The sequence below is a fragment of the Salmo salar genome, chromosome ssa24 (genome assembly GCF_905237065.1).
Source record: "Salmo salar chromosome ssa24, Ssal_v3.1, whole genome shotgun sequence".
In the NCBI taxonomy this organism is placed as follows: domain Eukaryota; kingdom Metazoa; phylum Chordata; class Actinopteri; order Salmoniformes; family Salmonidae; genus Salmo; species Salmo salar.
In genome coordinates this window covers 33,332,047-33,359,733 of record NC_059465.1, presented here as the reverse complement: position 1 = coordinate 33,359,733, position 27,687 = coordinate 33,332,047, and the positions used below count along the sequence as shown (strand labels likewise).

The window sequence follows — 27,687 nt, the reverse complement described above, 5'->3', positions numbered from 1 at the left end:
CTCTGTATAGCAATGAGAAACCTACCACAGCGCAACAGGACACTGCAACAAAAGAGAGTGAAAAGACTGCTACAACTACAGAAACTTCTCTGTTTAGCACTGAGAAACCAAGTCATATAACGACTTCAGTATCAAAGGAAATTGAAACAGCGGAGTCGGAAATGGCTGCTGCTGCTGCTACAGTTTCTTCTCTATATAGCACTGAGAAAATTGCTCATGTTGAGACTACCATCCTAGAGGAGGAGAGCTCAGGGTATCTGACTTCTGATATGTTTACGACTCAGTCAGCTGCCACCCCTCCTTCTCCAGTGTATAGTACAGTCAGACCAGAACAGCCAGAGGCACCATCAAGCACAGAAATTCCATCAGTTGTTCCCATTATTGATGAAACAGAGACAAGCACCATCCTCACTTCAGAAGAGGATACAAGCTCAAGTGGAGCAACAGCTGAGATGTTCACCAAGGAGTCTGTTGCAACAACTGCATCCACATCAGAGTCAGTTAGTGCTTTCACTACATCAAGACCAACAGTGACCTCAAGTTCAATCTTGACCATTACAGAGGAAGATGGTTCTGGTGACCAGACACCTGATATGTTTACCAAGGCACCAGTCTCAACGATTGAGTTTGTCAGTAGATATACCACTGTTCATACATCTACAGGAAAGGTGACGGAACAAACCGGAGCATCAACACAGTATACCCACAGCACCTCTTCACCCATGGACTTGGAGGGATCTGGAATCTCAAAGACAGAGGGTGACCAAGAGACAACTCAGCCAGAGGGTTTAGGTGTGGAAGAAGTAGTTGAGACCACCAGTAAACCACAGGACCAGTTCGCTGTAGCCACAGATGAGACAGAAATCAAAGAGACCGAGAGTAAATCTGAGGCTCTAAGTGTTGCATCCTCAACACAGTCCGCACAGCTCAGCCAAGAATCTACATCAACCCAATACCCTCTATCCACTAGCACATCTGAGACAATAGAATCAGCTACTGCTTCATTGTCCGAGCAAGGAAGTGGAGACTTCACAGAACCCTCTATTTCAGAAAGTGATGCCACAGAGGGTGAGAGTTCAGGTGATGACACATCTGCTATTACAACAGCCCCACTGCATACTACATCATCTTTAACAGACTCATTGGTAACAAAATCAGTAAGCACTGAAGTAACTAATGGAACCAAGGTGGTTGAGCAGACAGAAGAACCAACAGGCACAGATGGACCTTCAGCTGGCTCTGTCTCAAGTGTGACAGCCTCAGTGGTCACATTCACAGATGAGGAGAGCTCTGGCTACCTGACACCTGAAATGTTTACCAAGGAATCTACTACACCAACATCACTAGGGTCAGAAGCTTTGATGATCACATCTTCCTCCCCAATAAACAGCATTGACCAATTCCAAAGCACAACTGTAGGAACAGTCATCACACCCACAGAAGAAATAGATGAAACGCCCATAGACTCTCCCACTGTAGCAGTTGAAACTTTGGAGCCTTCTGTGGACCAAGCAACTGGACTAGCAAGCACATCATCACCATTTGTCACTGCATTCACTTACGTAGACATGGGGGTCTCGGGAATCTCAGCAACAGGAAATGACCAGGAGATAAGTACACCTGAAGGGTCAGTTGACGAGGGACCAGTGGAGACCACCACTAAACCACAGTACCAGTTCACTGTAGCAACTGATAAGAATGAAATCAGAGAGACTGAGAGCACATCTGAGAGTCCAGGTGATGTTTCTTCAAAAGAGTTTAAACAATCCCAGGAATCCACATCAACCCAATCTCCTTCCATGTCAAGCACAGGTAAACTAACAGAGGCTTCCACAGCCTCTTTCACAGAGCAGGGTAGTGGTGACTTGACAATAGACTCTATAGCCGAGGATGAACAGAGAGAGCACGAGAGTTCAGGTGAAGACATCTCAGATGTGTCCACTAAGAAACCTGCAAGCACGACTGCTCCTCTCCTGTCTAGTCCAGCAACAACAATGGAGGAATTTACCACATTGTCTGTCAGTGGTGACACCACCCTTGAAACAGCTGTTGAGGTTGATGCAACTCTATCAATCGGCACAACTGCAGAGGTACCTAAGGTTATTTTTAGCACAGCTCAGACCCAGGAAAGTGAGGTGACAGAAAAAGATACAAGCAGCACAGAGAAACCATCAGTTGCTTTGATGTCAAATATAACACTCACAGACGATGAAATTTCAGGTGACCAGACCCCAGATATGTTTCCCAAAGGGTCTGTTACTGCAACGGTTTCTTCTGTATACAGCACAGTCGAAGCAGAACAAATGACATCCACAACTAAAGTTTCTTCTCTGTTTAGCACTGAGAAGCCAAAACAAATAGTGACCACAGCGTCACATGAAACTGCAACAGCTGAGACAGCAAGAAGTGCTAGAACTACAGCAACTTCTCTGTATAGCACTGAGAAACCTACCACAGTGCAACAGGACACTGCAACAAAAGAGAGTGAAAAGACTGCTACAACTACAGAAACTTCTCTGTTTAGCACTGAGAAACCAAGTCATATAACGACTTCAGTATCAAAGGAAATTGAAACAGCGGAGTCGGAAATGGCTGCTGCTGCTGCTACAGTTTCTTCTCTATATAGCACTGAGAAAATTGCTCATGTTGAGACTACCATCCTAGAGGAGGAGAGCTCAGGGTATCTGACTTCTGATATGTTTACGACTCAGTCAGCTGCCACCCCTCCTTCTCCAGTGTATAGTACAGTCAGACCAGAACAGCCAGAGGCACCATCAAGCACAGAAATTCCATCAGTTGTTCCCATTATTGATGAAACAGAGACAAGCACCATCCTCACTTCAGAAGAGGATACAAGCTCAAGTGGAGCAACAGCTGAGATGTTCACCAAGGAGTCTGTTGCAACAACTGCATCCACATCAGAGTCAGTTAGTGCTTTCACTACATCAAGACCAACAGTGACCTCAAGTTCAATCTTGACCATTACAGAGGAAGATGGTTCTGGTGACCAGACACCTGATATGTTTACCAAGGCACCAGTCTCAACGATTGAGTTTGTCAGTAGATATACCACTGTTCATACATCTACAGGAAAGGTGACGGAACAAACCGGAGCATCAACACAGTATACCCACAGCACCTCTTCACCCATGGACTTGGAGGGATCTGGAATCTCAAAGACAGAGGGTGACCAAGAGATAACTCAGCCAGAGGGTTTAGGTGTGGAAGAAGTAGTTGAGACCACCAGTAAACCACAGGACCAGTTCGCTGTAGCCACAGATGAGACAGAAATCAAAGAGACCGAGAGTAAATCTGAGGCTCTAAGTGTTGCATCCTCAACACAGTCCGCACAGCTCAGCCAAGAATCTACATCAACCCAATACCCTCTATCCACTAGCACATCTGAGACAATAGAATCAGCTACTGCTTCATTGTCCGAGCAAGGAAGTGGAGACTTCACAGAACCCTCTATTTCAGAAAGTGATGCCACAGAGGGTGAGAGTTCAGGTGATGACACATCTGCTATTACAACAGCCCCACTGCATACTACATCATCTTTAACAGACTCATTGGTAACAAAATCAGTAAGCACTGAAGTAACTAATGGAACCAAGGTGGTTGAGCAGACAGAAGAACCAACAGGCACAGATGGACATTCAGCTGGCTCTGTCTCAAGTGTGACAGCCTCAGTGGTCACATTCACAGATGAGGAGAGCTCTGGCTACCTGACACCTGAAATGTTTACCAAGGAATCTACTACACCAACATCACTAGGGTCAGAAGCTTTGATGATCACATCTTCCTCCCCAATAAACAGCATTGACCAATTCCAAAGCACAACTGTAGGAACAGTCATCACACCCACAGAAGAAATAGATGAAACGCCCATAGACTCTCCCACTGCAGCAGTTGAAACTTTGGAGCCTTCTGTGGACCAAGCAACTGGACTAGCAAGCACATCATCACCATTTGTCACTGCATTCACTTACGTAGACATGGGGGTCTCGGGAATCTCAGCAACAGGAAATGACCAGGAGATAAGTACACCTGAAGGGTCAGTTGACGAGGGACCAGTGGAGACCACCACTAAACCACAGTACCAGTTCACTGTAGCAACTGATAAGAATGAAATCAGAGAGACTGAGAGCACATCTGAGAGTCCAGGTGATGTTTCTTCAAAAGAGTTTAAACAATCCCAGGAATCCACATCAACCCAATCTCCTTCCATGTCAAGCACAGGTAAACTAACAGAGGCTTCCACAGCCTCTTTCACAGAGCAGGGTAGTGGTGACTTGACAATAGACTCTATAGCCGAGGATGAACAGAGAGAGCACGAGAGTTCAGGTGAAGACATCTCAGATGTGTCCACTAAGAAACCTGCAAGCACGACTGCTCCTCTCCTGTCTAGTCCAGCAACAACAATGGAGGAATTTACCACATTGTCTGTCAGTGGTGACACCACCCTTGAAACAGCTGTTGAGGTTGATGCAACTCTATCAATCGGCACAACTGCAGAGGTACCTAAGGTTATTTTTAGCACAGCTCAGAGCCAGGAAAGTGAGGTGACAGAAAAAGATACAAGCAGCACAGAGAAACCATCAGTTGCTTTGATGTCAAATATAACACTCACAGACGATGAAATTTCAGGTGACCAGACCCCAGATATGTTTCCCAAAGGGTCTGTTACTGCAACGGTTTCTTCTGTATACAGCACAGTCGAAGCAGAACAAATGACATCCACGACTAAAGTTTCTTCTCTGTTTAGCACTGAGAAGCCAAAACAAATAGTGACCACAGCGTCACATGAAACTGTAACAGCTGAGACAGCAAGAAGTGCTAGAACTACAGCAACTTCTCTGTATAGCAATGAGAAACCTACCACAGCGCAACAGGACACTGCAACAAAAGAGAGTGAAAAGACTGCTACAACTACAGAAACTTCTCTGTTTAGCACTGAGAAACCAAGTCATATAACGACTTCAGTATCAAAGGAAATTGAAACAGCGGAGTTGGAAATGGCTGCTGCCGCTGCTACAGTTTCTTCTCTATATAGCACTGAGAAAATTGCTCATGTTGAGACTACCATCCTAGAGGAGGAGAGCTCAGGGTATCTGACTTCTGATATGTTTACGACTCAGTCAGCTGCCACCCCTCCTTCTCCAGTGTATAGTACAGTCAGACCAGAACAGCCAGAGGCACCATCAAGCTCAGAAATTCCATCAGTTGTTCCCATTATTGATGAAACAGAGACAAGCACCATCCTCACTTCAGAAGAGGATACAAGCTCAAGTGGAGCAACAGCTGAGATATTCACCAAGGAGTCTGTTGCAACAACTGCATCCACATCAGAGTCAGTTAGTGCTTTCACTACATCAAGACCAACAGTGACCTCAAGTTCAATCTTGACCATTACAGAGGAAGATGGTTCTGGTGACCAGACACCTGATATGTTTACCAAGGCACCAGTCTCAACGATTGAGTTTGTCAGTAGATATACCACTGTTCATACATCTACAGGAAAGGTGACGGAACAAACCGGAGCATCAACACAGTATACCCACAGCACCTCTTCACCCATGGACTTGGAGGGATCTGGAATCTCAAAGACAGAGGGTGACCAAGAGACACCTCAGACAGAGGGTTTAGGTGTGGAAGAAGTAGTTGAGACCACCAGTAAACCACAGGACCAGTTCGCTGTAGCCACAGATGAGACAGAAATCAAAGAGACCGAGAGTAAATCTGAGGCTCTAAGTGTTGCATCCTCAACACAGTCCGCACTGCTCAGCCAAGAATCTACATCAACCCAATACCCTCTATCCACTAGCACATCTGAGACAATAGAATCAGCTGCTGCTTCATTGTCCGAGCAAGGAAGTGGAGACTTCACAGAACCCTCTATTTCAGAAAGTGATGCCACAGAGGGTGAGAGTTCAGGTGATGACACATCTGCTATTACAACAGCCCCACTGCATACTACATCATCTTTAACAGACTCATTGGTAACAAAATCAGTAAGTACTGAAGTAACTAACGGAACCAAGGTGGTTGAGCAGACAGAAGAACCAACAGGCACAGATGGACCTTCAGCTGGCCCTGTCTCAAGTGTGACAGCCAACGTGGTCACATTCACAGATGAGGAGAGCTCTGGCTACCTGACACCTGAAATGTTTACCAAGGAATCTACTACACCAACATCACTAGGGTCAGAAGCTTTGATGATCACATCTTCCTCCCCAATCAACAGCATTGACCAATTCCAAAGCACAACTGTAGGAACAGTCATCACACCCACAGAAGAAATAGATGAAACGCCCATAGACTCTCCCACTGCAGCAGTTGAAACTTTGGAGCCTTCTGTGGACCAAGCAACTGGACTAGCAAGCACATCATCACCATTTGTCACTGCATTCACTTACGTTGACATGGGGGTCTTGGGAATCCCAGAAACAGATGATGACCAGGAGACAAGTAAACCTGAAGGGTCAGTTGACGAGGCACCAGTGGAGACCACCACTAAACCACAGTACCAGTTCACTGTAGCAACTGATAAGAATGAAATCAGAGAGACTGAGAGCACATCTGAGACTCCAGGTGATGTTTCTTCAAAAGAGTTTAAACAGTCCCAGGAATCCACATCAACCCAATCTCCTTCCATGTCAAGCACAGGTAATCCAACAGAGGCTTCCACAGTCTCTTTCACAGAGCAGGGTAGTGGTGACTTGACAATAGACTCTATAGCCGAGGATGAACAGAGAGAGCATGAGACTTCAGGTGAAGACATCTCAGATGTGTCCACTAAGCAACCTGCAAGCACGACTGCTCCTCTCCTGTCTAGTCCAGCAACAACAATGGAGGAATTTAACAAATTGTCTGTCAGTGGTGACACCACCGTTGAAACAGCTGTTGAGGTTGATGCAACTCTATCAATCGGCACAACTGCAGAGGTACCTAAGGTTATTTATAGCACAGCTCAGACCCAGGAAAGTGAGGTGACAGAAAAAGATACAAGCAGCACAGAGAAACCATCAGTTGCTTTAATGTCAAATGTAACACTCACAGATGATGAAATTTCAGGTGACCAGACCCCAGATATGTTTCCCAAAGGGTCTGTTACTGCAACGGTTTCTTCTGTATACAGCACAGTCGAAGCAGAACAAATGACATCCACGACTAAAGTTTCTTCTCTGTTTAGCACTGAGAAGCCAAAACAAATAGTGACCACAGCGTCACATGAAACTGTAACAGCTGAGACAGCAAGAAGTGCTAGAACTACAGCAACTTCTCTGTATAGCACTGAGAAACCTACCACAGCGCAACAGGACACTGCAACAAAAGAGAGTGAAAAGACTGCTACAACTACAGAAACTTCTCTGTTTATCACTGAGAAACCAAGTTATATAACGACTTCAGTATCAAAGGAAATTGAAACAGCGGAGTCGGAAATGGCTGCTGCCTCTGCTACAGTTTCTTCTCTATATAGCACTGAGAAAATTGCTCATGTTGAGACTACCATCCTAGAGGAGGAGAGCTCAGGGTATCTGACTTCTGATATGTTTTCGACTCAGTCAGCTGCCACCCCTCCTTCTCCGGTGTATAGTACAGTCAGACCAGAACAGCCAGAGGCACCATCAAGCTCAGAAATTCCATCAGTTGTTCCCATTATTGATGAAACAGAGACAAGCACCATCCTCACTTCAGAAGAGGATACAAGCTCAAGTGGAGCAACAGCTGAGATGTTCACCAAGGAGTCTGTTGCAATAACTGCATCCACATCAGTGTCAGTTAGTGCTTCCACTACATCAAGACCAACAGTGACCTCAAGTTCAATCTTGACCATTACAGAGGAAGATGGTTCTGGTGACCAGACACCTGATATGTTTACCAAGGCACCAGTCTCAACGATTGAGTTTGTCAGTAGATATACCACTGTTCATACATCTACAGGAAAGGTGACGGAACAAACCGGAGCATCAACACAGTATACCCACAGCACCTCTTCACCCATAGACATGGAGGGATCTGGAGTCTCAAAAACAGAGGATGACCAAGAGACAACTCAGCCAGAGGGTTCAGGTGAGGAGGTAGAAGTTGAGACCACCAGTAAACCACAGGACCAGTTCACTGTAGCCACAGATGAGACCGAAATCAGAGAGACTGAAAGCACATCTTGGACTCCAAATGTTGATGCTTCAAAAGAGTTCACACAGTCACAGGAATCCACATCAACCCAATCTCTTTCAATGTTAATAACAGGTAAACCATCAGAGGCTTCCACAGTCTCTTTCACAGAGCATGGTAGTGGTGACTTGACAATTGACTCTACAGTTGAGAATGATGGTACAGAGGACGATAGTTCAGGTGAAGACAATTTAGACGTGTCCACTAAGCAACCTGCAAGCACAATTGCTCCTCTACTGTCTAGTCCAGCAACAACAATGGAGGAATTTACCACATTGTCTGTGGGCATTGTCACAAGCCTAGAAACAGCTGTTGAGGTTGATGAAACTCTATCATCTGGCACAACTGCAGAGGTACCTAACGCTATTTCTATCACAGCTCAGACCCCGGAAAGTGAGGTGACAGAAAGAGAAACAAGCAGTACAAAGAAACCCTCAGATTTAACTATCACAGACCCTGAAAGCTCAGGTGACCAGACCTCTGATGTGTTTACCAAGGAAACAGGCCAAACAGAATCTATTGTGTCAAGCACACCAGGCCCAGATGACGAGGGTCATGTCAGCCCAGATACAGAAACTACCATCAGTCCAGATGCTACACAGCCCCCTGCTACTGTGAATGATCGCACAACTATGACTGATAGCACCACTATGAGTGACCATACAACACACCGATTCCATAAAACCGAAAGAGACCATACTACGACGAGAGCCCATACAACAGTGAGTGATCATTCAACTGTTGGAGACCACACAGTAGCAAGAGACCACACAACTGTCAGAGACCATACAACAGTGCCTTTTAGATCGCAGTCATCCACATTCACTGCTCTCCCCTCTATTATATACCAGGGTGTTACCAACCAGCAGGTCATGATAGTCACCTCAGCAAGCAGCCAAACCAAAACTGACCAGACCCCCACCATGGTGCTGCACGGTACGAAACCATCGACAAGCACAGTTATCATATTTACAGAGGAGGCCGGAGATGAGGACACACTGTTCTCCACTGTTACAGACAGCATGACCACAACCCCTGAGATTATCACTAAAGATGAAACCATCATTGACGCTGATACTGTGGCAATGGTTGAACTCTCCTCACCTCTCTACCCCACCATCTTTACAGAGGAAGCATGGGGAGTCACAGCCATTACCATGACACCACAGTCCTCAATTGCAATGACAAAAGAACCTGAAGGGTCTGGGACAGATGACTATTTGTCTTCCACAATTGACTCACTGAGTCTGGCCACAACACAAATCCCATCAGTCACCTCTGTAGATATATCTGCAGAGGCAAGTGCTCAGACAACAAGGTCTGCAAAAGTTAAACATTCAGAGACTGTTCGAACGACCACCTCGTCATCTGTAGAGGATGTTTTTAGTGATGCGTCTACTTCAGTGTTTGTGTCCTCTGTAGCTGAAACCACCCAAGCCAGAGCTCTATCCACGGAGTCCAGCTCTCAGACGGCCTTCACCACACCAAATGTGTTTAGTGATGAGTTCTCCGGAGATGGTGTCACTGGTGAGGAGTCTGATACAGAGCCTACTCCTTCTGCCCCTGTATCATCCCAAGCATCAACTCTCCCCATAGATACAAGCTCACAGACCACCGTTAGCAGTGAGGAATTCCCGACAGATGCAATTGAATTATCCACCACCCCTTCTCCTACTACTGTTAAAGCTAGAGTAGAAGACACATCTGATGAGCATTCTGAAGTGGAGGCCACAACAACTTCATCTAGTTCCACCCAAGCCACCAAGGTGTTTGACACTCCTACACAACAGACGCCAGAGTCCTCTGAAGAAGACAAAGCGACTGTGAAACCAACCAGCCCATTGCCTGTTGATGAGTCTTCAGGAGAAGACGACTTTGAAGGCTCTGGATCTGAGACCTTCACCTCTGTAGTGGAGACCTCCCAAACCACAATCCCCACCTCAAGAGCTACTAAGGAGGGTGAAGCGACAGAGATTACCATTCTAGTACCTCCATCTTTAGAGAAGGTCATCTCTGGGGATGACATGAAGACTTCGAATCCCAAACCCTCTGAAGCCACTTCCTCCCTGTATAGCAAAGATAAACCATCAGTTGCTTCCATTTTGGATTTAACCTCCAAAGATGAAGACAGCTCTGGTGACCCAACCCCTAAAACGTTTACCAAAGAGTCTGTTACTGTACGTTTACAAATGACATCCACAACTACGGTTTATTCTCTGTTCAGCACTGAGAAACCTTCACTTTCTTCCATTTCGGATATAACCTCCACAGACGAAGAGAGCTCTGGTGACCATACCCCTGATAAGTTTACTAAAGCGTCTAAAACTACCACAGTTTCTCCAGTTGACAGCACTGTCAAAATGGAGCAGGTAACAGCCACAACAATGTCACCTGAAAAAGCAACAGCAGAGATTGAAAAGACTACAACTACTACAGGTTTGTCTCTGTTTTGGACTGAGAAAACAGAGAAAGCTTCCTCCCAGGCAAGTTTGTCTGTCCATTCCACTGTTGCGCCATCTGTAATGCCCGATGTGGTGGACCAGTTTGTCACAACTTTTGTCCCCGAGGTGGACGTGACAAAACCTAAAGAATCTTTCCAACAGGCTAGGTCTGAGATTGCATTTACCCAACATGCATTTACCCATACCTCTGATATGTTGGTCACTACAACAGCTTATTCTGTACACAGCACTGTCAAAGCAGAACAAGTGAAAACCACAGTAATTCCACATATGATGTCACCAGAAGGGACTGCAGCCATTGATCCGACAGAAACACCAACAGACTCAGAGGAGTTAGTAACTCCTGGTGTTGATGACACAGAAACAGGTTCTACAGATGAAGAGAGTTCTGGAGATGAGACAAGTCCGATGACCACCCAGGAGTCTCCTGTAACAGAAGCTAATTTACACAGTAGCACAGCCAAGCCATTGCAGACATCAACATCAGCTGTCTATGAATCCGTGGCTGACCTTACCTCTCCTGAAACAACTGCTGATAGTGAAGAAACCAAACAGACAGACCTAACAAACACAGGACAGCCATCAGATATTCTCAGTTCAGTGAAAAGCACAGTGATCTCAGTCCTACCTGATAAAGATAAGGAGAGCTCAGGTGACCAAACCCTTGAAATTTTTACCGAAGACTTACCAACTACTACAGTTTCTTCTCTGTTTAGCACAGAGGAACCTACAACAACATCACAGGAAACTGTAACAGAAGAGAGTGAAGTCACTGAGCAAACTGAGAGACCATCAGGCTCTGGAAAACCGTCAGCTACCATCTCCGTCTTACCTTCCACAGATGACCAGAGCTCAGGTCACCAGACAAGTGAGGGTTTCACTACAGACGCTTCTTCAACAGAAGATCCTCTCTTGGCTAGCACAGTGCAGGCAATTGCCTCTGTCTATTCCACTGAGGCAGCATCAGAGTCTGACGTGGTGGTCCAGTTTGTCACAACATTTGCCCCCAAACCAGACATGACAACACCAGAGGAATCGTTCGAACAGGCCAGGTCGGAGATAACATTTACTCATCGTCCTCATACTGATCTCTCTTCTGAGGAAACGGCATTGCCTACAACCAGTCCCATGCTGCCTAAGGAAGATTCAAGCCAGTCTTTAGAAACTATAACTGCACCTGCACAGAGCTCAGAATCAACTTTTGTCTCTACTGCTTCTCCAGTGAAGACTGATGCTGTTTTACCCACACCAGAGGCAGAGCAACAAGTTGAAGCTTCAAGCCAGGTACCTACAACAGAGGAGGCTTCTCCTAGTGCAGAGGGCAACTCCGAACAAGAGGCTGTGGTTGAAGAGACAGGCGTTCCTATCATTGTTTCTCCTCTAACTGAGAAGGTATTAGAAACTAACGTGAACAGCACACCATCTGCAATGACATACATTGATGAAATGGTGGACTATGAAAGTACCTCAGACCCAGTACAGGTTAAATCTATACCTTCCGTCGTTATAACCACCACAAAGCCTAAGGTGGAAGCAACAGTGCTCAGAACTGCCCCAACACAGACTGTCCCAACACAGACTGTCCCAACACAGAATATTGAGAGTGTGTCATCGAGTTCAGAGAGCAGTTCAGAGAGCAGATCAGAGGAACTGTCCAGCCCATCTGTGACTCAATTAGTATTAGCCTCCTACAGCTCAGAAAGCAGTTTGGACGAAAAGTTGACAATAGCTTCAACCTTGAAGCCAGAGAGTGACACAACAGAGGAGACCACCCCATCCCTCTTTGTGACTCAGACAGAACTGACAGCCTCTGTCACTGGTTCACCCTCTCTCACGACTCCTAGTGCTGAAATTGAGTCAACCGGTTCTGAGAGCAGTCCAGAAGAAAAGACCGTTTCTGAGAAGCCAGAGATTGACACTATGGAGGAAACCACCCAATCGTCGGCACAGATTCAGACCGTGGTTTTGCCAGGTGTCACCAGTCCACCATCTCGCCAGTCTCCAGCCGCCCCCGGGGCGGAGTCCCTTAGTGTCGTAAGCTCCTCTGAGAAACAGGAAGCACAGGGTGAAATTGAGGAAGTTGTTACTCCTACCACGGAGATGCCAACAAGGGAAAAGCCAGAGTACACAACTGAATCGCCAGCAGGAACACAGAACCAGCCAGAATCAGTCGCTACAATCCACAGCATTCCTTCATCTGTGTCTGAGGAGGAGAAAACCGTGGACTATGATAATGTATCAGGACCTACGTTAGTCGAGGGTGAACCCCCCATCAAGGGAGTGGAAACTACCACTTCAGCTGAGACCAGACTGGATTTGGGGCACACGATCGTTGGCGAGGCAATTGAAATTGCAGGTATGTGGTGGTCAATGATACAATGTTATTGTGTGCTATGGAAATATCATCATATCATAATTTTAAACGTTTGTCATTTAACGTTTATCTTCTCTAGAATGTGAAATCAATTGAATGTTTGTTTTCCTTTTTCTACTTCTTATTTAAAACACAGGCATCCACTCCTGCACTGAGAACATTTGTCTGAATGGGGGCTCTTGCTACAGACGCGGAAGTCTCCCCTCTTGCAGCTGTGCACCTGGCTACAGTGGAGATCGTTGTGAAACAGGTATGCCAAAAATGGTTTTCAGTCAGTGGAGGACTAGGCATTTTAGAGTAAGCGTTCAGTCTCAATATGCTAATGAGATTCATCTCAACGAAAGGACCAATTATATCCTGAAGGCCACATTTATGTGTAGGCCTTTCATTTTGGTGGCTTACTGGTGCAGTAGCCATGTGCCAAAATTGGACAATGGGTATTATCTGCATGCAATGGTGTAAAGTACTTAAATAAAAATACTTTAAAGTACAACTTATGTAGTTTTTTGGAGTATCTGTACTTTTCTTTACTATTTATATTTTTCACAACTTTTGTTGTACTTTTACTCCATACATTTTACCTGTCAGCCAAAAGTAAGTATATTTTGAATGCTTAGCGGGACAGGAAAAACGTCAAATTCAAGTTCTTGTCAAGAGAACATCCCTGGCCATCTTTACTGCCTCTGATCTGGCGGACTCACTAAACACACATGCTTAGTTTGTAAAATATGTGGACTGTTGGAGTGTGCCCCTGGCTATCCATAATAATTAAAAAACAAGAAAACCGTGGCATCTGGTTTGCTGGTTTGCTTTCAAAGCAATTTGAAATTATTTATACTTTTACTTTTACTTTTGATACTTAAGCATATTTTTGAAATTACATTAACTTTTAATACTTAAGTATATTTAAAACTTAATACTTTTAGACTTTTACTGGGTGACGTTTACTTTTAATTTAGTCATTTTCTATTAAGGTATCTTCAGTTTTACTCAAGTATGACAATCGGGTACTTTTTCCACCACTGTCTACATGTTGTAATTTGAATTCCGAGTTCATCAGACATGCATTTGTTTTGCATGTCCACCTCCTTCACATCTGACTGGTTATGCAGTTGTTCTTTCGGTTTGTTTTATTTCTTGTGCAGTATAATTTACCCATGCTTTTTCACGTTTTCTTTTCAGACATTGATGAATGTCAGTCCAACCCCTGTCACAACGGAGCTACATGCGTTGACGGCCTGAATTCCTTCACCTGTGTTTGCCTCTCAAGCTACACTGGATTCTATTGTGAAGAAGGTAGGTTAGTTAGAATATCCATGGGATCTGTCAGTAAACTCTGTCAGTAGGATTCTCTCCTCATTTAACATCAGCTGAATGAAAGCATTCGAGTAGGTATTTGTTCAAGGTTGTTCCAGCTAACCCTTTTTCTCCATCATTCAGGCACTAGTACTTATAAAGGCTTGCCATGCAAAGGAGAATATGAAATAGTAAAATAAACAATGGCAGTGTTCTTAGCAACGGTGTGACGCGTTCCAGCGCTGGCCTCGATTTCACACAAAAATACATCACTGATCATTGAATTTAGATCACAGAGGAAAAGAAGTTGGCTTTGTTGGAGGAAAGTCATAGATCACCAGATAGCTGTGTGTGATATGATCAGTTACCTGAGCCCTTGGGAAATAGAGTGAGACTCTTAGACTCTGAGTCATTCAGATACTGGAGGAAGCGTAGAAATGTGTGGTCAGAAAGCCAGGGGCTACAGTCTCTTCACATATCAGACAGACCACAGATTGTCACAGTTTTCCATGTCTGCAAACACAATGGTCTATTAAAGAAATCACAGACATTCGGTTAATACCCACGAGTCCAGGTGTAAAGTAATTTTCCAGTACAGGTGTTTTAGACTTCACGTCCTCTCTTGTTCAACTCAACAATGATCCAATCGTTCACTGGCCCTAAGCAGGGTATGTGAAAGGAATCAGTAGATATCACTGCATTTGTTCAACAGAACCTGGGTTGAGAAACTCAAGCTTCATGTTTAAAGTTTGAAGTTTTAATGTTACATGCACAAGTACAGTGATATGCCTGATTATGTCATTCAGACAAACTCATAGCCTCTTATTCTCTATTGAGTCTATAGCTTGACTACACCCCATTTTGTCCCTGGTGTGTTGACCCAGGGCATTATACATGCTGGCCAGTCTGTCCTGACCATACTCCGAATGTTGCTGCCATTACTCATCACTGAGTCAGGGCTGGATCCCGTATGCTTAGACCCAGCTGTTTTCTCAGGGTCTCTTGCCAGAAGGCAAACAGAGAAAAGGCTATGATAACACTCTTTGTTTAGCCCATATACAACTGTATTAAGGGTATAAGAGAGTGAGAAGGTAAGTAGTAAATATAAGTAAATAGATGTGCCACAGTAGTACACACACACACACACACACATGACTGCATCATGACAGGGTTACCATCAAAATGGTTCATGAAATCTGATATTGAAAAAATATACATAGATAACCACTAGTGTAGACACTCCAGAGTCTTTCTCTGACCTCCTCACTGGTTTATAGGGTGCTGGGGGCTAGAGGAGAGAGAGAGAGGGAGTGAGGGAGAGAGAGAGAGAGATGACCATATTAGTAACACATATTTCCCTCAGATTACACAGACCCACAAAGAATTCGAAAACAAATCCAATTTTGATAAACTCCCATATCTATTGGGTGAAATACCACAGTGTGCAATCACAGCAGCAAGATGTGTGACCTGTTGCCACAAGAAAAGAGCAACCAGTGAAGAACAAACACCATTGAAAATACAATATTTATGTTTATTTATTTGTTTTCCCTTTTGTACTTTAACTATTTGTACATCGTTATACAACACTGTATATAGACATAATATGACATTTGAAATGTCTCTATTATTTTGGAACTTGTGTGAGTGTAATATTTACTGTCCACTTTGTATTGTTTATTTAACTTTTAAAGACCCTTGAATTGAATTGAGGGGGGGCTCTGATTAGAGAGCAGTCTGAGATAACAGCAGAGCCAGGGGGCTCAGGGTGACCTTATAAAGACACACAGTACCCCGCTCTCTGTCTCCTAGTTATCTCCTGAACCTAATTGGTGTGCACTGGAGGATAGGGATGAAACCTAGATCAACATCCAGATAGGACCATGTTCCTACAGGTGTTGGGTGGATTAGACATTCTTAGGGGAGAGTCTCTTTTTCCTTTTTCAGTGAAAATATAGTGAAAGGTATTAGAATGTGTGTAACCCTTTTATTCATTAATCACATGACCTTTTTTTGCCAAGTTGTAGACTCATGCATTGTTAACAACCTTTTTTCCCCCCTCAATCAATAACAGTTTTTGAAAATGCTGTGTTTATTTATAGGCATTCCGCCCATTGTAAAAGTCTGTGTCATTGTCCGTGGATTCTCAGCTGCTGTTATCTTTTTTATTGTACCGTTGAAGCACAAATGTCTGTGATACACATCCATTCTCTCTCTCTCCTCAGACACTGAGACGTGTGACTATGGCTGGCACAAGTTCCAGGGCAACTGCTACAAGTACATCCCCCAGAGGAGGAACTGGGACACAGCGGAGAGAGAGTGCCGGGTACAGGGGGCACACCTGGCCAGCATCCTCTCCCATGATGAGCAGCAGTTTGTCAACCGTAAGTGTGATATCACACTCATACACGTACACGCCATGAAAACAATACTATTAGTTGTACACAAGACAACACAAGACACAAAGCCAACCATAGAATAATGCTCAATGACACAGTCTCAACCATCTGAAAATAACTACAGTATTTCACAAGTATTCTTCTTAAGGCTGATTTAAAACCCCTGCAGCTAATTGTAGGATTATCCTACATCTGGAATTTGCAGAAACACCAGGGAATTCCCAACAGATTTATCCCCATGCTCCTCGTCTTAAAGTCAGTATACACTAATCTCATTAATGAATATGGGCTGTGGAGCAGAGAGGCATAGTGGATTACTACAGTAGGTTTTTGGGTGGTTGGCAGCAACAGTGGAGTAGACGTGGAGTAGACGTCAAACGTCTTGGCTGAGAGAGAGAAAGAAAACGCAGGCAGTTGGAACAGGAAGAGTGATGCATGTGTAGAAAAATGCCTCTCTCGCTCTCTCTTTATGGAGGGACTGAAAAGCGCCTAATAAGGCATTGGAATCAACTCATTGACCTCCTGTGTTCTGTTGTGCCCTTCACGGCAGGCCTTGGACAGGACTACCAGTGGATCGGCCTGAATGATAAGATGTACGAGAATGACTTCCGCTGGACCGACAGCACGCCCATGGTAAGAAGGGGTTCTCACACTTTTTAGCCTCAACAAACAGTGTTGAATCCCGGTAAATATTTACAGGGATACTGCTGACAAACACAGTCATCTAGGAGATGTGTCATTTCCTGCGGTGGTAAATGAGGAAACTCACTGTGGTCACTTTCTCATGACATACCCTACTATCTCCTCTACACCCTGTTGGACAAGCTCACTGGCTTGGCGTCATGCTCATAGAAATATAATGAATAGAACAGGCATCCCCATTCAAGACAATGATGGCATAACGGGGGGACTGCGAGTATACCCATAGAGGCAAAGCAGGAAGTAAAAGCAGGAAGTGTACCCAATAATCTGTGCTGTCCCGGGTGGCGCAGTGCTAGCTGTGCCACCAGAGATTCTGGGGTCGAGTCCAGGCTCTGTCGCAGCCGGCCGCGAATGGGAGGCCCATGGGGCGGCGGAAAATTGGCCCAGCGTCGTCCGGGTTAGGGAGGGTTTGGCCGGCAGGGATATCCTTGTCTCATTGTGCACTAGCGACTCCTGTGGCGGGCCAGGCGCAGTGCACTCTGACCAGGTCGCCAGGTGTGCGGTGTTTCCTCCGACACATTGGTGCGGCTGGCTTCCGGGTTGGATCGGCATTGTGTCAAGAAGCAGTGCGGCTTGGTTGGGTTGTGTTTCGGAGGACGCATGGCTCTCGACCTTCGCCTCTCCCGAGTCCATAGGGAAGTTGCAGCGATGAGACAAGACTGTAACTACTACCAATTGGATACCACGAAATTGGGGAGAAAAAAGGGATGTAAAAAAAATATACAAAAATAATCGGTGCTGTGAGTTGTCGATTCAACTGACATTACAAAAAATACATTCCATTGCATGAGCCACATCAGTTAACATCATTTGAATGAACATTCTACATTAGCATGGAAATTATTGCATCACAATACCAGGCAGCCATTGCAAGTGTACCCATGAGTTTCCCAGTCAAATTGCCAGGGTTAGAGGTTCCAAGCCCGTTCTATTCATTCTATTGCTATGGAAATGCTACTCTACATGTCCAGTGACATGTCATGCCTTTCACTAACAACAATCTCTGTCATTCACAAACTATAACAATAACCACACTGGCTTGAATTTTGTGTGTCTGTTGATTGTAAGAGAGGGAGAAAAATCGACATAATGAGCCTCAGTATATCTAGTGTATGTGTCTGCACAAGTGGCAGCATGTTTGTTTGTGGTCATGTAAACGCACTGCAGATTCCCCTCACTAGACAGGAAAGTGGTTAATTACTACTTTCGGCCAGGTTGTACAGATTGGCTCTTCACTTCAAAGATAAGACCCCACCATCACCAGAGAGAGAGGGGTGGGGGGAAGGGCGGAGGACAGAGAGGGCCTGGGGGGCAGGAGATAAGCTGTGTCCTTTTGCGGGCAGATTGAACCCCCTCTCAGTTGAGAGAGATGGGAATAAAGGTGTCAATGACGCAGCAGAGAGAGGAGCTGACAGGCGCAGACAGGTACAGGCCTCCCCCTCTCCTCAGGAAGCACAGCAGGCAGCCAGACACACAGATGGGCAGCACCTGTCCCCGGCAGCAGAGAGAGATAGGTGGGGGGGTGGGGTAGGTTAGTGGGCCTGGGTGGGTGGTCAGCCTTACTGTATTACGGCTTTATCTGGGAACAGAGTGTATCTACCTTAACAGTATTACATTCTCTCTTGTGTAAAACAACAAACACATTTAACACACACAACATTGATTTTCAATTCATTCAGGAAATGTAGGAATTATAATTTGCATGTGTGGGGTCATTTTGGTTTTGTGGGAGGGAGGTTGTTTGATTATTTTGGGGAGGATGCGTGGGGGCTGTTGTGGGCATTTGCTACGTCAGTCAGCTGAGCAGGAAGCTGAGGTTGTGTTTGCTAACCGTAATAACAAGGTTCCTTGTGGGTTCTTGCATGGGGCCTCGGGGGAGGAACAAGATGAGGGGGGAGGGGGGGGGGTCAAGGCTTTGAACAGACTGTTTGAACCTAAAGCCTAGCTGAAAGATGGTAGCTCTGATCAATGCAGCGGTGCATTCCACGCAGCTCTGCAGCTGTGTGTATACAGCTGCAGCAAGTTTGCTATAGCAGGAAAATAATCCTGCAGCAACAGGAAATGTGAATTATTATGTGGATTAAATTTAATGTACATTTTTGTAGGGGTTGATACATTTTTCAAACAGGAAAATCAAGTCTGACATTTCCAAGGGGAAATTAGACAATTCAGAAGCTTTTTTTTTTGTAGCTCAAATACTCTAGTTTTACAGGGTGATCAAATTAAGATCTTACATCTGTATGTGTGTCATACGCCAATTATCGTGTGTTGAAGCAGAGTTACTCTAGTAATGCCAGGAATGTATTGAATGACACACCATTACTGTGTAATGTGGAGGGACCATAGCAAAGCATTGAGAAGCCTCCTCTTAGCTCCTCTCCCACCTTGTTAGAAATACAATTGATCCTGTCACAGGGAAATTATATTATTAATGTGGCATTGTAAATATACTTTATTTGGATGAATAGAGAATTAAGCAATAAGGCACGAGGGGGTGTGGTATATGGCCAATATAACACGGCTAAGGGCTGTTCTTAGCGCGACCCAACGCGGAGTGCCTGGATACAGCCCTTAGCCATGGTACATTGGCCATATACGACGGGTAGGACAAAACATTCATTTTTACTGCTCTAATTACGTTGGTAACCAGTTTATGATGGCAATAAGGCACCTTGGGGGTTTGTGGTATATGGCCAACATACTGTACCACAACTAAGGCCTGTATCCACGCACTCCACGATGCGTCATGCATAAGAACAGCCCTTAGCTGTAGTATATTGGCCAGATACCTCACCCCCTCAGGGCTTATTGCTTAAATATAGTACTGCTAAGGGCTGTTCGCAGGAACAAAGCGGAGTGCCTGGAGACAGCCCTTAGCCGTGGTATATTGAGCATACTGTATACCACAAACTCCCAGATGCCTTATTGCTAATATAAACTGGTTACCAAAGTAATTAGAGCAATACATATTTAATGTTTTGTCATACCCGTTGTATACAGTCTGATATAGCACAGCTGTCAGACAATTAGCATTCAGGGCTCGAACCACCCAGTTTGTAATGGTCTTCGGAAAGTATTCAGGCCCCCTTGACTTTTTCCATATTTTGTTACGTTACAGCCTTATTCTAAAATTGATTAAATAAAACAATTCCCTCAGCAATCTACACACAATACCCCATAATGACAAAGCAAAAACAGTTTTTTTGACATTTTTGCAAATCTATTAAAAATTAAAACAGAAATACCTTATTTACATAAGTATTCAGACCCTTTGCAATGAGACTCGAAATTGAGCTCATGTGCATCCTGTTTCCATTGATCATCCTTGAGATGTTTCTAAAACTTGATCACCTGTGGTAAATTCAATTGATTAGACATGATTTGGAAAGGCACACAGCTGTCTATGTAAGGTCTCACAGTTGACAGTGCATGTCAGAGAAAAAACCAAGCCATGAGGTCGAAGGAATTGTCCGTAGAGCCCCCGAGACAGGATTGTTTTGAGGCACAGATCTGGGGAAGGGTACCAAAACTTTTCTGCAGCATTGAAGGTCCCAAAGAACACAGTGGCCTCCATCATTCTTAAATGGAAGAAGTTTGGAACCACCAAGACTCTTCCTAGACCTGGCCGTCCAGCCAAACTGAGCAATCTGGTCAGAAGGGCCTTGGTCAGGGAGGTGACCAAGAACTCGATGGTCACTTTGACAGATATCTAGAGGTCCTCGGTGGAGATGGGAGAACCTTCCAGAAGGACAACCATCTCTGCAGCACTCCACCAATCAGGCATTTATGGTAGAGTGGCCAGAGGGAAGCCACTCCACAGTAAAAGACACATGACAGCGCACTATGAGTTTGCCTAAGGCACCTAAATACTCTCAGACCATACGAAACAAGGTTCTCTGGTCTGATGAAACCAAGATTGAACTCTTTGGCCTGAATGCCAAGCATCATGTCTGGAGGAAACATGGCACCACCCCTACGTTGAAGCATGGTGGTGGCAGCAGCATGCTGTGGGGTTGTTTTTCAGCAGCAGGGACTGGGAGACTAGTCAGGATCGAGGAAAAGATGAACGGAGCAAAGTACAGAGAGATCCTTGATGAAAACCTGCTCCAGAGCGCTCAGGACCTTAGACTGGGGCAAAGGTTCACCTTCCATCAGGACAACGACCCTAAGCACACAGCCAAGGCAACACAGGAGTGGCTTCGGGACAATTCTCTGATTGTCCTTGAATGGCCCAGCCAGAGCCCGGACTTGAACCCGAACGAACATCTCTGGAGAGACCTGAAATTAGCTGTGCAGCAACACTCCCCATCCAACCTGGCAGAGCTTGAGGCGATCTGCAGAGAAGAATGGGAGAAACTCCTCAAATACAAGTGTGCTAAGCAAGTGTGCTAAGCTTCATACCCAAGAAGATTCAAGACTGTAATCGCTGCCAAAGTTGCTTCAACAAAGTCCTATCAAAATGTGGAAAAAGTCAAGGGGTCTGAATACTTTCCAAAGGCACTGTACCATACCCCTCGGGACATATTGCTTAATTCTCTATTCATCCAAAGAAAGTATATTTGCAATGCCACATTAATAATATAACTTCCCTGTGACAGGATCAATTGTATTTCTAACAAGGTGGGAGAGGAGCTAAGAGTAGGCTTCTCAATGCTTTGCTATGGTCTCTCCACATTACACAGTAATGGTGTGTCATTCAATACATGCCTGGCATTACTAGTGTAACTCTGCTTCAACACACGATAATTGTCGTACACACACACACACACACACACACACACACACACACACACACACACACACACACACACACACACACACACACACACACACAGATGTAAGATCTTAATTTGATCACCCTGTTGCAGGATAACTTTTCTGCAATTAAAAAATTGTCTGGATGTCCTTTGGTTGGTGGACCATTCTTGATACACACGGGAAACTATTGAGCGTGAAAAACCCAGCAGCATTGCAGTTTTTCACACAAACCGGTGCGCCTGGCACCTACTACCATACTCTGTTCAAAGGCACTTAAACCTTTTGTCTTTCACATTCACCATCTGACTGGCACACATACACAATCCATGTCTCAATTGTCTCTATTGTCTTAATCTACACTGATTGAAGTGGATTTAATAAGTGACAGAAATAAGGGATCATAGCTTTCACCTGGATTCACCTGGTCAGTCTATGCCATGGAAAGACCAGCTGTTCTTAATGTTTTGTACACTAGGTGTACACACAGCTGAAATGCTATTTCAGCCAATCAGCATCCAGGACCCAAACTACCCGGTTTATAATATCCAATACTCCGCATTGGATCAATAGTCCTCTGTCTTCCAAATGTGCAATATGACAGTGTATATGCGTTAGAAACATTCTATTTCCCATGACTGTTTCCATCCTGCACAGCACAACTGTACCAGTATAATGTTTATCTGAGCAGGACTCACAGGCTCAGTTTATTTAGTGATTTGGCCTCTTTTCGGTTCCTTTGTTTGGCTTTGGAGCGAAGTCTCTCACAGGGTCCCAGTGAAAAGTCTGGAGGGTGATGTCATAGTGTAGCTGAGCAGTGGCTTACAGTGTCCTTTGGGAACTGAGGCAGCAGTGTGGAGTATAGAAGTGTGGAGGGGGCGAGGAGAGAGGGGTGGAGGGGGTGAGGAGAGAAGAGAGAGGGGTGGAGGGGGTGGGGATAGAGGAGAGGGGGTGGAGAGGTGGAGGGGGTGAGGAGAGAAGGTGGAGAGGATGAGGAGAGAGTGGAGGAGGGGGTGGGGGAGAGAAGAGAGGGTGGAGAGGTTGAGGAGAGAGGGGAGGAGGGGTAGGGAGAGAGGAGAGAGGGTGGTTGGAGAGACAGACGAGTAGGATAGTCTGTTTGAAAGTAGGAGAAAGTAAAACGTGATTTAAATTCCCCAGTCACAGTACATTCTACCGTTATCTATCACCCCTGCAACTCTTCACCAGGTTGTCGCTGTAAGTGAAAAATAGTTTTCACTCCATCTACCTGGTAAAATGAAGGTTAAATCGAATTTAAAAAAAGGATTGTTGTCATGATTCTAGTTCCAGATGTGTCAATACGTCTGTGTTGATCTGAACAGGCAGAAGGAACATAGAGCCCTCCAGTGGATGATATAAGCATTACATTCAGCTGCCACTTATGAGTCATTCAGAAATGGCCCCACCAACCTAACTACACACTGGAAAGCTATTTTAACCTCATTGATAACCAATGTAATGGCCTTTACCCCAGAGGAGACTTGAGACTGGACTATCACTGACCATATCTATTGTTCCAATTATACCCCAGAGATAACGAGTGCTGCCAGCATGTTGTTAGCTGTCATTCTAAAATAAAGAGAGTGTGTATCTGTACTGATTTCAGCTCGGACAAAGTGAGGCACTTGCTAGAGGAAATTTACTAAAGTGTCTTTACTGTGATCCTGGTCCGATCCTTCTTATAATGATGATGATGATGTGGACAGTGATGATGATGATGATCCAATCGTGATGGTCTGTTTCTTCTTCTTTTCCCATAGCAATATGAGAACTGGCGTCCCAACCAGCCAGACAGTTTCTTCTCATCTGGAGAGGACTGTGTGGTGATGATCTGGCACGAGGACGGCCAGTGGAATGACGTGCCCTGCAACTACCATCTCACCTTCACCTGCAAGAAAGGCACAGGTAAGACAGAAGTACAGTTTAAAAATGCCACAAAAGTACTTCAATGTTAGCCATAATTGTCCCATAATAATTGTCCCACCTAGATATCCTAAGATGGATGCACTAACTGTAAGTCTCTCTGGACTGGAGCGTCTGCTAAATGACTGAAATGTTGAGAGCTATTTCAATCCACTGACTGTGTACATTTATCTATCATTCATTCATTCATCCATCCACCCATTCATCCATCCATTAATCCATTCATTCATTTGTTTATTCATCCATCCATCCATCCATCCATTCAGCCATTCATTCTCCCATCAACCCCTGTGTGTTCTTCCCAGTGGGCTGTAACCAGCCCCCTCTGGTACAGAACGCTCGTACCTTCGGCAGAAAGAGGTCACGCTATGAGATCAACGCACTAGTGAGGTACCAGTGTAGGGACGGTTTCATCCAGAGGCACGTGCCAACCATCCGTTGCCATGAAGACGGCCGATGGGACATCCCCAAAATCGCCTGCATGAGTCGTGAGTACAGTAGATCGATTGATTGATTGATTCTAGTGAGGATCTCTCCACATTTTCTGACCAAGTGCTATTGTTTCTTCCCCAGCATCAAACTTCCAGAGGGCCTTTGCGAGGAGGCAGAGTTACAGCCTGTTCAGTAGCAACAAATACAAGCGGCGGTCCGACGAGGCGACGGCCCGACATCATCCTCACCATCGAGGAAGGAGAGAGAGGAGAGGCAGAAGACAAGCAGAAGACAATGATCGCCATGGTTACACTAGGTTACTCAGAACCAGCAGAGCCTAAACCATAGGAACGCAGGACTGTTAGTTATGTGGATATTTGTTTTTTTTAATGGAATGAAAACATTTTAAGAACTTTAATGAATGAAAGGACAAAAAGAAGAAACCCAAAGGATATTTACAATTTTTCTTGCAATTTTGATGATGGAATCTTGGAATGATGTGCCTTTTTAAAGAAATATTATTTTAAAGAATATTCTTATAAAGGGACACTATTTTATAACAAAGCCAAAGTGGATACCTTCAGTTGGCTACTGGGAAAGTGTGCTGGAGATGTACTTTGGACCAAATAATGCATTCATCCTCAACTATACGATTTTCTCCATTTTATACAGACAGGAGAGCGTTCAACTCTTACATTGGGAAAAAGATATCGGCAAATTCCAGCTTTTGTGAAATTATAGCGCTTATGTTATGCAAAATAATACAATTAATTTACAAATAGTCTGTACTACGCAGGCACTGACAATCAAATGAATCCACAGTACACAATCCATCTCTCTCTTCTCTACATTATTCCGGAAATGACATTTCAAAGAAAGAGGATCTATGCTTGGGTTTATCTTGTTGTTACACATGATTACTGTATGCATTTTTTCAGAGTTTTTCATCCAATACCAAGCTTGGGACTATCCGATGACACACGTCACTGACCAATCAGATTTCAGATCACAGAATGAAAAACTGAAACATGGCGAAGGCCCATTCAATCAGAATTTGACCTTTTATCACTAGCTCTTTGTCATCAGCTGCAGTCTTCATCCCATCTCATCCATAGATATATAAAAAATATATGATGCGTTGATAATGGGTTAATGTTTGTGCACATCCATTTAACACTTTTGCTTTCTATTGTATGTTGAGAAACAAGAGAGGAGATTTCTAAGTATTATTTGACTGAGGGCCAAATGAGTGTCTCCTCCTAAGCCCTAAAGGCCTTATACATTGAAGTGAAGCCATCGACCTGTAAATTATTTGGCTGTGTTGAATGAAACTATAGAAGGGAAAGGAGGGTTATGGAATGTATGTTTTCTAGACAATATAACCTGGAATTCCTTGCTACGTTTACAACAAATGTGAGGTATTTTAATGTTACTAAAACAATGTTATAAAAATCCTTTAAAAAATTTGCTTTACTTCTGTTCTGCCTGAGGGGGTAACTTCTCTGTTTCCTGACACTGTAGGCGACTCAAGCTCTTCGCTTCCTTCCATGTGCTGTTTTCTTAGGTCAATGTAAAACTACTATTGAGAGAATGTACTTAGTGAAACACTTCAAAAGACTTGAACAAACACCTTTTTAAACAAAAGATACAAATAATTTATTTTTCAAGCTGCTCTTCCTCTTCTTGCTATGTTATTGTTTTGTAAGTGAAATATTCTGATGATGCAATCACTTGGTCTGACTAGTCTCGATACTACATGTATTTACATGCTTTGTGGGAGACAGCTAACATCACAGTATCTGAGTCAATGTGATGAAGATATTCTTTTACTACACACTATGCTAGATAGGCCTTATAGTATGACATTTAGGGGTCAACAATGGACCAAGGGCTTCAATCAGCTGAAATTGCAGTGTTTCCGTCACAATATCACCAAACACTTTGTACAGATTTAGTGTTGCACAATTGATGACGATCATCCAGCAGTTGTTGTTTGTCTTTTTTTATTTGTTGTGTTTTAGCATTAAAGTGCACATAATAACATTTTATATTTACAGTATAACTTTTTTTTTTACAATGTGAAAGTCTGGGATGTTTGAGAAATACATTTTTAAATTAAACAAGACTGTTTTACCTGCTCTCAGTCACCAAAGAAATAAAAACAAAAGTTTGCCCATTTTACTCGCGTCGCCTTTTTGTTTGTAAGGTCACCACCATTACATGTATTAACAGTCTGGGGCAGGCTAGGCTTCAAACCATGTTACAAACCATGATTTAACGTTCAGCAGTAAGCTTTGACTTTTACCGTGATCGTGGTGGTCAACAGGACTTCACTTTGTTAGTAGTACAGTCCTACTACCAGCAGGTAGCGCTGTTGAACATTGAACTAGTTGTATGACATGCCATTTACTGCTCAAAGCTTTGTCTACAAACAGCTGCTGTCAATGAACTGGGATGGCTACTTTCACTTGAAAATCTTTAGTAACTCCTGAACATTTGTTTCTTGCGACATTGCAATATGTATCCAGGAGGTGTGCTACTGTTGCCTGAACGTTTTAATTAAAATAGATATGAAAGTGTGAGAGATATGAGAAAACAAATGTATTGAATTAGAGAAAATATGACGCCTACCAAAGCAAGACTCCATATTGTTGTACAGTTCACATTGTAACACAACCCTCTCACAAGTCATTACCTTTAAAGTATTCTTCTGCTTTCCATACCATTATCATCTGAACACAAATCCCTAATGGATTGGAGCCCTGCACAGCACGCTATTACAGTTCACCAGCGCTTTTGTGCACACATCCTCGCAGGGAGAAACATTACATGTGAATCTGTAAAGTGTTACACTTATTCCACAAGCCCCTATACTGACATACATTCATCCTCTTGGCTCCGGAGCGCTGGTCTGTGCTGTGAAACACAGAGAAAACAGGCTGATGCTCAATCCTTGGCCAGTGACCCTGGGGTCAAAGACAGTACAGAACAGAGGTGGATATATCACCGCCCTGTCTCCACAGCACATACTGTTCACTTTTAGGGGACATCGGTGACCATACTCAATTCCTTTAACATATGAGGTCAGAAGCACATGTCTTTTCGGGTACTGAGCAGGGAATATCAGTGAGGCTCAAAACGTTGGTAT

At 44.3% G+C, this 27,687-nt stretch overlaps 1 protein-coding gene across 2 annotated transcripts; it reads left to right on the top strand.

Annotated features, from left to right (window-relative positions):
- On the top strand, positions 1–26,720 carry LOC106585763 (mucin-19). 2 transcript variants are annotated; one of them, XM_014172348.2, is made up of 8 exons: positions 1–12,996; positions 13,151–13,264; positions 14,197–14,310; positions 16,536–16,694; positions 17,260–17,342; positions 23,945–24,089; positions 24,374–24,595; positions 24,681–26,720. In XM_014172348.2, exons 1-8 carry the CDS (start codon positions 162–164, stop codon positions 24,878–24,880), a joined length of 13,872 nt encoding a protein of 4,623 aa, XP_014027823.2. In that variant the 5' UTR covers positions 1–161; the 3' UTR covers positions 24,881–26,720. The 2 variants fall into 2 exon arrangements, with proteins under 2 accessions (XP_014027823.2, XP_014027824.2); XM_014172349.2 differs by having other exon boundaries at positions 2–12,996; positions 24,413–24,595.
- Positions 26,721–27,687: the final 967 nt, after the last annotated feature.

Bases quoted from the DNA above. Each gene is read 5' to 3' on its own strand.
- LOC106585763 (XM_014172348.2), top strand. From the start codon at position 162: ATGGCTGCTGCTGCTGCTACAGTTTCTTCTCTATATAGCACTGAGAAA. The intron at 12,997-13,150 runs GTATGTGGTGGT...TTTAAAACACAG, and splicing joins CGAGGCAATTGAAATTGCAG to GCATCCACTCCTGCACTGAG. The intron at 13,265-14,196 runs GTATGCCAAAAA...TTTTCTTTTCAG, and splicing joins TGGAGATCGTTGTGAAACAG to ACATTGATGAATGTCAGTCC.